The following is an 11657-nucleotide window of genomic DNA, read 5'->3' as shown; positions in this document are numbered from 1 at the left end:
GGTTTCGATACCCGTGGTGGGCAGAGCACAGATAGCCCATTGTGCAGCTTTGTGCTTAACTAAAAAAACAAACAAACAAAACAATCCTTAGATTTGAACCTAAAAAAAAGTTGAAGTTCCTTTTGAAATTTGTCAAATATTATCACTTATTTTAAATCTTTAAAGCAGGTTTGTGATGATAAAAAGGTTATAAAATTAAAGTCAAATTATGTTTAAATGACGACTAATAATTCATTCCCACGTAATAGGATTTATCTGAATAAAGCAATATAGAGACGCGGATGTAGCTATGGGGGGGATGGGGTCTACTGGACGTTAGCCTCCTCCATCTGCTCCGAAGTTTTAGAGAAGAAAAATTTTCTATCTCTGTTCTCTTGCTTTACGCCCCCCCCCCCAGTGGCTCATCGGTATGTCTGCGGATTTACAAGGCTAAAAACCGGGTTTCGATACCAGTGATGGCACAGGTAGCCAATCGTGTAGCTTTGTGCTTAACCTCACATAAAAACAAGCAAACAAAACTCTTGTGTGACCTATTAGTTAGCAAGCCCAGACAGTGCAAGAACGCACTCCACAGTTTAGGGCCATGGATTCGTTATCAATCAGACAAGAGCAGCCCTAGAGTTAGTGTTGACTTTCCTTTAAATTAGTGATAGCTATGGGAGTAACCAACCTTACATAATATCCTTCAGATGTCTTAAGCTTGAGGTGCACACAAAGTTTACTGGAGTTGAAAATGTTCCAAAAATCGTTTTCTGGGTGTCCGGATTGATGGAGAAAATTCCAGGCGAACCTAGAAATGTCTGACAGGATGGATCGCGTTTGGCTCGAAATAAAAAGTGAGTGCCCGTGTAGTTTTTTAATCTAATATTATTTTTGATATTTCATTTGCTATCAATAAATTCTAAGAAGGACAAATGATATGTTTACTGTGTAGGTTGGAATGATGTCAGCTGGCATAACCCGGACATTGTGACTCCAAACTTGGAACGTTTGGCTCGAGATGGAATCATTCTAAACCAGTCTTACGTTCAACCCGTCTGTACACCGTGAGTACGACAAACTCAGATTATAGCATTTTCTACTTTCTATTATAACCAAGTTTGGTCGTTAAAGACAGAATAATTAATATTAATGTAAAACAAGAGGGAATCCTCAATAGCTGTGGCTGTAATTAGGTCTCAAATTGGTCATGAGCGGAGCTATGAACTAAAAGTTTGTACCTGAAAAATTCAGAGCCATTCTATGAGCCGCTATGCTGCAGCTAAAAATTCAGGAAACCTTTACTACAATGCTGCCACTAAGCTGCAACAAAAAAAGTAAACATGTACTGTTGAGAAAGTAAAAGTTTTAGAAAGACAAAAGTTAACATTTAGTTAATTGTGAATAAAAGGTTTACTATATGCATAAACGTAAACAGGAAAAGCTTGGTGGCAACAAAATTTGCTAAATATTTAGTTGATGTATTTTATGTTAGTAAAGGCTTAATTTGTTGTTTAATAACAAATGACTGATTTAAGTGAATTTATGAAGGGTCTAAATTGGGAAAGATAGAACAATATTAAAAATTCTACATATATTAAAAGTGATGCAAAAATATATTATGTTTTAAGAGAACAGTTCTAAATAAAGTGTTGCTATGCATAAATCTTAGGATGGTCTCTAGGTTAAAGCAACGAATTTGGCAAGTTACCTTAGTTATAAAGTTTTTCTATGTCAACTATAAACCAGAAACAAGTAGAAAACTTATAAAAATAACAAAATATTTAAGAAATACAGAAAATGTTTCAGAATTTTGTCTTCATTGTGAAATAATATTCTTTCTGTTAAGAGCACGAATACCAGAGTATACAGTCTAACAATGTAACTTTTGCTTAACAAACCTGCTATACGTTTCATTGTTGTTGGATCTAAAGATAGGAAGGTTTTAATTTTCACTATATTTATCATCCTTAATTATCTTAGTGATCATAAGATATAGAGGGTTTGACTTTATATTGATTCTAATGACAAACCAAACCAAAAATATTCTCAGTTAAAATTACCCGTAAAAGACAAGTAATTTGAAATGGTGGTTTGATTTTTGAACCATTCTGACAGTTTTGCCCCCCAGCGATATGTCTGTGAACTTACAATGTTAGGGGATCAGCTTGGCCAGGTGATTAGGGCGCTCGACTCGCAATCTGAGGCTCGCGGGTTCGAATCCCCATTCCACCAAACATGCTCGCCCTTTCAGCCGTAGGGGTGATATAATGTGACGGTCAATCCCACTATTCGTTGGTAAAAGAGAAGCCCAAATGTTGGCGGTGGTGGTGATGACTGGCTGCCTTCCCTCTCGTCTTACACTGCTAAATTAGGGACGGCTAGAGCAGATAGCCCTCGTGTAGTTTTGCGCGAAATTCAAAAACAAACAAACAATACAGTGCTAGAAACCGGGTTTCGATACCCGTAGTGGACAGAGCACAGATAGCCCATTGTGTAGATTTATGCCTAATTACAAACAAATCTGACAATCTTAAAAAAACACATTCACTTTTTATACATAAAAGACAGACGTAATATGACTCGTTTATTTGAAGTATTGGAAGTCATAAAGCGACTCGTTTATTTGAAATTTAATTCGTGAAGTGACTCGTTCATTTGAAATGCTGTAGTTCGTAATATGACTCGTTAATTTGAACTGCTTTAAGTCGTAAAGTGATTTGTTCATGTGATTTGTTGCAGGTCTCGAACAGCGTTCATGACTGGTTACTTTCCCTTTCATGTTGGAAGACAAGTAAGTACACAATGTTAATTTTAGATCTAGATCAGGAGGACATTTAAATATATATTCCTACAGCTCTTCGAGTTTGTTCTCACCGTAGAGGTAACAATAGAATATGGGCTCATCGGCTTTTGAAATATATTGTTCTAAACATACACCAATACTTATTGTGGGTGCACGAGCAGGTTTGTTACAAGAATCAGCAAAACTTATGAGTCACAAAAAACGATACACCTCATTATGATTACAAGTAATCTCGCTAATTACATCTGAGGATTCCTATATGTTTTACGTAGAAAACTGGATGATTTCACATCCCATTTTTCTCGGGGATCGGTTCTTTACATTGAATATTAGCCGGCAAAAACACAAAATTATGCATTATAATGCAATATACGGACTCAACCAGTAGTGGGGTATATTTTTATAAAAATAAGCTTCTAGTTTTAGGGTTAAATAACTGAATGAAACCTGACAATGCATTAACTGAGTGATTATAATTGTATACAGAAAACCCATATAATGTTTATATGGGATTATTTATATTTGAAACCCTTTGAGAGATTCTGTTTGGATTGCTACGAGTACTTTATATATATATATATACGTTTACAAATATTTTTGATGATTGTATTTCAACTCATGTGCTTTGTATTGAGATTAATAACACTTTAAAAAACTAATTCCTTTATCGTGACCATGATTACGCACCATTGCCCAACATACGTTGTAACAAGGTTCTACGAAGGACAATGAAGTCAACCTTAGACCACAGATTCTGACAGATTTTCTACAGATCCTCCATTCTATATGGATGACAACTTCCAAGACTGCATAATTCGCTGGAGACTTCACAGATGTGTGGCCGAATCATATTGCTGTGATTTTACTTTCTTTGATCACATCTTTATCATGAAGACGACCATTAGTATCAAGGTGAAGCTAGAAAAATTGAGCATTCCTGGCTTGTGAACCTATATTAGGACCAAATCCTTGTTTATTATCTTTTAAGGGTACCAGGAAACATCCACAGCTTCATTACAATGGATTATTAAGTTGAAGGGTTCTCTTTCGTAATCATAGCATCCACTTTCCAGATAAAGACATTTTCTCTTAATTTGTTTAGATGCGATTTTAGCGCCTGTTGCTATCCTAAGCCTTCTGCTTTCCGAGTTTTTCTGCTTCCGTGAATAACGTTTTAAGTGTGCTCTTTGATAATTACAGTGTTTAACAATCTTGCTGTATCAATATATCTCTTCGGAAAGATTTGTTACGGTAATACTCTATCAAATAGTTGAGAAGTCGCTGTTAACCAAATATACAGGTACTAATTATGTCGCCCGTGTTGTCATGGTTTCAAGCCACAGCAAAATATTATTGTATTAACACATAGAAACTGTTCATATAAAGCGTGGTTTTCCCACTGTATTAAATACTGAGGGTACATATGTATTTATATAATATTTGCTATATCTAGACGTGCTTTATTTCTATTCCAGAATCACGTGCTTCATCCTCTAGAGCCAACAGGAGTCCCATTAAAGTTTACACTGCTTCCTGAGAAGCTGAGAGATTATGGCTATTCTTCTCATGCTATTGGAAAGTAAGTTCACCAGATTACGTTTTTGGCGAGATTTCATCGAGATTGTTTAGTAGTTAATTATTAAGTAAGTGTGTTTGTTTACTGTACTTCAGTAAAGAAATGTACTTTTATTTACACAACAGTTATAATTTAGTACGATTATCTCTGTATCTATCTACGTTTTAGACAAAATGGTCGTATCTATTTGTAAGTTATTTATAACTGTATGGAGTAAAAATATCTTGATTTTATTTCATCATTCCTATTAGAAGCCAAACCTGTATAGAATGTTAAACAGAAATATATATTATCTTAAACGTGAGTACAGTATAAACCAAGAGTGGAGTGTAATTTTGTGTAAATTATTGTAAAATTGCCGTTACACCTTATTTAATTCTTACTTCTGACGTAAGCATTATTTCACGTAAAGTTATATTTTAGACAATTATTTTCCTAGATTGCTTTTTACAATAAAAATATATAATGGTTACAATGTTCTGCCCTAGATGGCACTTGGGCTACTGCAATTGGTCTTATACCCCTACGTACCGAGGATTTGACAGCTTTTTTTGGATTCTACTCTGGATCGGAGGATTATTTTACTCATACTAGGGGACAGAAGGACTTTCTCTATTTCAAGGAAGGCACCGAATGTGAGTGGTATCTATTTAATTACAAAAACCAAACAAGGAAATTTTTAAAATATTAATTTTTTTTACACATTTATGTGTATGATTTCTAGTCGTTTCTACTTCTAGTCAAATTCGTTTGGATTTCTGATGTATATATTAATTCTGAACATACCTAGTTTTCTTTAGATATTTTAATGTATTATTTGTTTAAAATAGAAGTTAAACTTTAATTAGAAGAAATACATGCAAAGTGTTCATTTAGAATTTTAGTCTGAAGCGGTATATTTTGTGTTGATTTTTCGCGCACAGCTACGCGGAAAATGTTTGCACTAGCTGTCCATAATTTTGAAGTACTTGTCGGATCAAAAAGTGGTATATTTTGTGTTGATTTTCGCGCACAGCTACGCGGAAAATGTTTGCACTAGCTGTCCATAATTTTGAAGTACTTGTCGGATCAAAAAGTGGTATTCCATTTGATTTACTTTATTATAACACCTCCTACCTTAAGGTGCGGAGCGTGATTTTTTTTGGAGGGGTGGTGGTAACAGGACACGAATCATGGGACATCGTGCTAACCACTGAGCCTCGCTCGGCCAACAAAAGTGAAAACTATAATTGTAATCAACACAGTATGAACTGAAGGGGCACTCACTAGAGCGCATACCCTAGCCACGCAGCATTGATCATATTTGGTTCTCAACAAATACGAAAATGTGTCCTTATGTCATGTCCGTCGTTATCAACGAACACGGACCATTTCTGGACAGACAATGAGGAATGCTATTCTACAGAAGTCCACTAAATGCGATCATTTTTGATTGAGATATAAAAAAAATAGTAAGAAAAATCGGTCCCCATGTTAACAGATAAAGATTGTATTGGGTTTTCGTGACCTTGCTATGACCTTGACCTTCCAAATATCAATTACGTATAAGTTGGATCATAATCCAAATGTATACCAACTTTCGCCCAAATACATTCAACCGTTTTCAAGAACTCTTGCTGGCAAACACGCAAACAGAGGTGAAAACATAACCTCCGTCCACCTTCAGTGGCGGAGGTAATACCTGACAAGTGAGTTTTCTTATACTACTATTTTCTCTAAAGTGGCTTAAGTTTTTTAATATTTATTATAAAATCAAAGCAACTGATTCCTAAGTAAAGTGACTTACTTTGATGGAAATACCCTCTAACGTGGTCGTTAAGTAAACTTCACAAGATTGTTTTGAGAGTGTAAACAATAATCTTTGTCGCGAGTACCTTGATGACTTATATACGTATTTAAAATCAAGAGGTCAATAATGTTTATGGGTTATTTATTAAGGCCTGGCATAGCCAGGTGGGTAGGGCGCTCGACTCGAATCTGCGGGTCGCGGGTTCGAATCCCCGTCCCACCAAACATGCTCGCCCTTACAGCCGTGGGGGCGTTATAATGTGACGGTCAATCCCACTATTCGTTGGTAAAAGAGTAGCCCAAGTGTTGGCGGAGGGTGGTGATGACTAGCTGCCTTCCCTCTAGTCTTACAATGCTAAATTAGAGATGGCTAGCGCAGATAGCCCTCGTGTTGCTTTGCGCGAAATCCATAATAAACAAACAAACTTGTTTATTATATATTTACTGTTTGTGGACTCTCCTACAATTTGCCAACTTTAAAAGGTGAATATGTTTCTTTGACCTAACTTTTCGTGGATCAAAATTTCATTTATATTCTAAGCTAGGCCAGGTGTGGCCAAGCAGTTGGTATGTCGGGCTGCGGTCATAAAGTTCAAGGTTCGAATTGCGATATGCTGCTAAACACGTATGGCACGTTTTGCTGTTAGAACAGTATAACCGTGAGAATAATACCGTTGTCAGAATAAGCGTGTAGATGGTACTGCTGAATGGTAAGAAGTTCAGACAAGGAATAGCTGTGCCTGAAGTTTGGATTTTCAGATCTGGCTATTTAGCCCATATGTTGCATAAGGTGTCATTAAGGTTGACAATACCAAATTTATCAAATTAATAAATTTTCAAAGCTTGTTGAATGCTTCATTCCACTTATACGCCAATAATTTGTCCTAAGCCTAACTTGTTATATTACATGTTATATAATATGTAAGCTTATCTCGTAAAAAATCAATGGTTGGAAGCTTAACCAAAAGGTGATGATTAATAATCTTTCAGGAAAATATTCATGCCTAGCCTTCGAAATTCACTAACATCAATGGACAGTAAAAATTACAACAATTGAACGAATTATTTTGTTATAACGAGCTACTTGTATATTTTTAAACAGGGCAGTGGTTGAATTCCAACACTGGCTTAGACTTCCGACAAGGCACTAGTCCCGCCACCAATTACTCTGGGAAGTACTCCACCGTATGTAGAAACGTTATAATTACTTTTATCTCTTTCATTTTTGTTTTCTTCCAGTGGATTAGTACAAAAGTGACGAAAGCATTTTAACGACGACAATTTTTTTCACACACGTATGAAATTATCAATAACTTCTGATCAAAGCAAGTTATCTACGTAGAGCAGAATTAAATATTAATTCAGTAAATAACGTAGTAAATTTAATATACCGGTATAAGCCAATATCATAAAATAAAAACTTAAAATTACTGAGAATGCATTGATTCATTAAATGACACTCTCGATGTTATCGTTATTTTCGGTCATAATCCTCATAATATCTCGTGAGGTTTAGTCAATTTAGTTTAGTCCTAAATCAATATGTTAAGTTAAAAATCTATAAAATATAGAATGATTAAAAAAAAATTAGTAAAGTACGTAAAGAGGAAATGAAACATTACATAAATCTCTATAACGAACAACGTCTAATGATCTTGACAATTTTTAAGAATTTAATTTTTTTTTTTTTGCATCAGTAGTTTAAAGGATTGTTTCCTATTGCAGCACGTGTTTGCTCGTATTATGACTAACTTACTCTCTACTCTGGATCCAAGTGTCCCACACTTCTTCTATTTGCCATTCCAAGCGGTTCATGGTCCATTACAGGTAAGCTGGAGACGATGATGACGTCAGAAATAAAGTGCGTGGGAAGGGCATAGAGTGAGAACATGATGATTTGCATTGAAATTTTTAGTTTAGACAGATAGAGGGCTGTATTTTTATTTCTTGAAAAATTCATAAAAAAGTGGAATGTATTCAGAAACCAAATAAGAAAGAAGAAAACATTAAAGAAGGTGGATAGAAATTAAAAGAGGTGTACAGATTGTGACAATAAAAAAAATGGAGAATTTACTTTACTTTCTAATGATATTTCCTGTTTATAGCGATTCTCAGAACAAGGGCTTATTTTTCACAATGCTGAAGCATGCGCTCTTTTATAATTGCAGACATAATCCACTTTTGACTAATCTAAACTATAATTTGTTTCTCACAATTGTGCTGAAAAAAGAAAAAAAACAACAGGGAAAAATAATGTAAACATGAGGCCATGCACATTACGGTTTAGGTCAGGAGGCTTTTACTTCTAAATAAACACTGGTTGCTGAGTGAGTACACTGGTCATTGAAGGAGAGCGCTCGACTCGCACACTACGAGTTCGAATCCCTGTCATCGAACATGCTCGCCCTTTCAGCCATTGGGGGCATTTTAATGTCACGGTCAATTCCACTATTGTTTGGTAAAATAGTAGCCCAAGAGTTGGCGGTGGATAGTGTTGATTAGTTGCGTTCCCTCTAGTCTATAGCTGCTAAATTAGGGACAGTTATCACAGACAGCCCTCGAGTAGGTTTGGGCGAAATTCAAACCAAACTAAACAAACATCGAAATGAATTTTAGGATGGCGATTATCTTGTCAAAGCTTTACAAAGAATTTAGGTTTAGTTATTGTTTTTTACTGATGCACATGTTATCCTTGACAGACAAGAATGGGTACGGGTGTGTTAAAACCCGTCACTGTGCTTGTCAGTTTAATGTTTTAACGGCGTTGAGGATAAGCAACATAGGATTCTCGTGGGCTCAAGTGTGATTAGAAGCGCCAGTTCACTATCCCTGGGCCTGTTATCTCGTTTCGAACTCAGTGGTTTCAGTTTTCACTTCATTGGATATTAATGATGGAATTTTGGGAGGATTTTTGAGCTATGCCATGTTGCTAAGGTATATGTCCAATCAACTGAGTTATGGATTCCAATCTCGGCTGATCTCAGTTTCCATTTCATCAGAACATTTTCTAACTTCACAGGACGGCATCATCCTCTAAAGAATTCTATAGCTTGAAGACTGAATTACTGTTTTCGTTTGTATCATGAAATTGTATCTAACAAACAAACAAACAAAAATACTGTAGTTGAACGGTGACTGATGATTTTTTTTGCTACTGTATTTATATATATTTTCTATCGTATGGAAGTATAGGCATAATTTTTATTTTCTTAGGTTCCTAAAAAGTATATGCGATTTTATGAAAACATTAAGGACAAATCTAGAAAAATATTTTCTGGTAAGTAACTATCAACTTTAATATCTTCATAGTGCAATAAGATAGAACAAAACAACGACCAAAACGATACAAAAGCCAAAGACTTTCAAAGAGTGTTCTCTTATTCATCAGAAGTTTGTGATAAAGAAGTGATTACTTTTTGAAAGTATTAGAGCTTTTGGGTTCAAATTTGTAAACAAAGTTAATATTTTTACCACCAGGTGGCAATATGAATATTTTATTTGCTTTTCTAAAAAGGAGCTGTGTGAGAATTATTAAACTCGTTCTTAGGTCTGTAAAATATATATATATTAGTTATTATCACCGCTAAATTTTCAAACAATCATTTTTATTATTTAACAGCGACACAGTTACTATGCCTGGTGGTTAGGGTACTCGACTTGCAATCTTAGGGTCGCGAGTTCGAATCCCATCCCCGAACATGCTCAACCCAACTATTCGTTGGTTAAGATTAACTCAAGAGTTGGCGGTGGGTGGTGTTGATTATCTGTCTTCCCTCTAATCTATAATTCATAGGTAGAAGGTAGAGACACAGTTATTGCTTCTAGTAGCAGTGGAGTAGCCGCAGCCTGTACTCAGCATTCAGGCCACCCAATCAGAGTCTGCTGGATAGTTTCTACGTCCGATTATGTCACATGTAGTCCTTCCGTTTAGCTCCCCCTAACTTGTCTCCATTTAACTCTAGGCTACGCTACTTGTCTGGCAGCACTTATTCATTCACAGAATCAAGTTCCGTGATTCTGAAATAAAACCAAATGTTTATTTCAATATAATTTTCTTTATTTTCGTTTTTGTTGCTATTTTCAAGAATGGGTGATATAATTATGTGACCTTATATGTTTACTAACATTCTCAATTACGTTTGTATTCAATATTTTGCTATACCGTCATTTCAAGTAATAGTTAATAACTGTTTGTTAACTACAAAGCAACACAATGGGCTGTCTGTGGCGTGCTCATCTTGTATATCGAAATCCGATTTTGTTTAGCGTTGTAAGCCTTCTAACTTATTACTGAGCCACTAGGAGGGGCAATGTTTAATTTCACAATGTTCCCAGGTGGGACAGCGGTAAGTTTATGGAATTACATTAAAATCCAGGGTTCAGTTCCCCTGGTGGAAACAGCAGATAGCCTAACAAAAACAAAAATGATAATAAATAATAATAATATAAAAAAGGTCTATATATCGTTATATAAATGTTTTAAATTACTAAAAATATCTTAATGTCGTTTTTCAGGGATGGTCACTGCTTTGGACGAGGCAGTTGGAAAAATTGTCGCAAGTTTGAAAAAATATGGCTTTTACAGGAATTCAGTGATCGTCTTCGTAACAGATGTATGTATTTTTTTTTTTACTTTTTATTAAAAGTAATATCAGTTCATTCATTGTTTACCACTGAATTAAAACATGGAGAATATCTAGGGTGTTATCGCATTCCAAATGAAGTTCTGTGAAAAAACAAAACAAAATTATTTTACGATTTTTATGTAATATTATAAAAGGGCAAGGCCTCTTTTATATTTATTTATTCTTTACTGACTGATATAATACCCATTAGTATTGCCCCCTGTGGCCCAGCGGTATGTCTGCGGATTTACAACACTAGAATCCGGGTTTCGGTACCCGTGGTGGGCAGAGCACAGATAGCCATTTGTGTAGCTTTGTGCTTAATTACAAACAAGCAAACCATTAACACTACCTAACTGTCAGGTATAACCATTGTCAGATAATATTTAAGCCAAGCGATAGCACTGCTGCTAGTCCTTGTCATTTTGTCTGTTGTGCGCGCTCATTGTGGGCCAGATATTACATACACGACTATAGACCTACCAGCTTTATAAACTGAAACACACATATAACAATCATGTATAAGTAAATAACGAAAATCATTTCGTTACCATGATGCATTTCTACCATTACACGCTTGTAATTTTTATCATATCTTAGTCTGAAAACAGCAAGCATGCGCAATGAAATATTTATTTTATAAATGTAATAGCGGATTACCAGCTTTGGAGTAGAGCTACCTAAATTTATTTTGTGGCAGTCACGTATTTTACTCTCAAAAATTAGAAGAAAAAAAATTAAAGGTCTGACCCTGTCTTCGGTATCAAGGAACGTTATTATTTTATTGGTTTTCTGTCTCACTCATCTAAATTTACTTCCGGCGGCCCTGATATATGAAATGCCTTTTTTATTCAAGTTTTATCAAAATATTAGTATTTAATCG

The 11657-nt window shown here is 35.3% G+C and overlaps 1 protein-coding gene across 1 annotated transcript in view; it reads left to right on the top strand.

Moving 5' to 3' along the window:
- The window catches only part of LOC106459067 (arylsulfatase B-like), a 22812-nt gene that overhangs the window by 2123 nt on the left and 9032 nt on the right, over nucleotides 1–11657 (top strand). The window contains 9 exon segments of the mRNA XM_013918645.2: nucleotides 935–1046; nucleotides 2722–2773; nucleotides 4261–4364; nucleotides 4850–4907; nucleotides 4909–4996; nucleotides 7252–7334; nucleotides 7875–7976; nucleotides 9363–9426; nucleotides 10665–10762. Coding sequence (XP_013774099.1) covers nucleotides 935–1046; nucleotides 2722–2773; nucleotides 4261–4364; nucleotides 4850–4907; nucleotides 4909–4996; nucleotides 7252–7334; nucleotides 7875–7976; nucleotides 9363–9426; nucleotides 10665–10762 — 761 coding nt within the window.

Source organism: Limulus polyphemus, unplaced genomic scaffold, assembly GCF_000517525.1.
Source record: "Limulus polyphemus unplaced genomic scaffold, Limulus_polyphemus-2.1.2 Scaffold554, whole genome shotgun sequence".
In the NCBI taxonomy this organism is placed as follows: Eukaryota; Metazoa; Arthropoda; class Merostomata; order Xiphosura; family Limulidae; genus Limulus; species Limulus polyphemus.
Note: the sequence above shows the minus strand (reverse complement) of the source record. Positions and strands in the feature narration are given on the sequence as shown.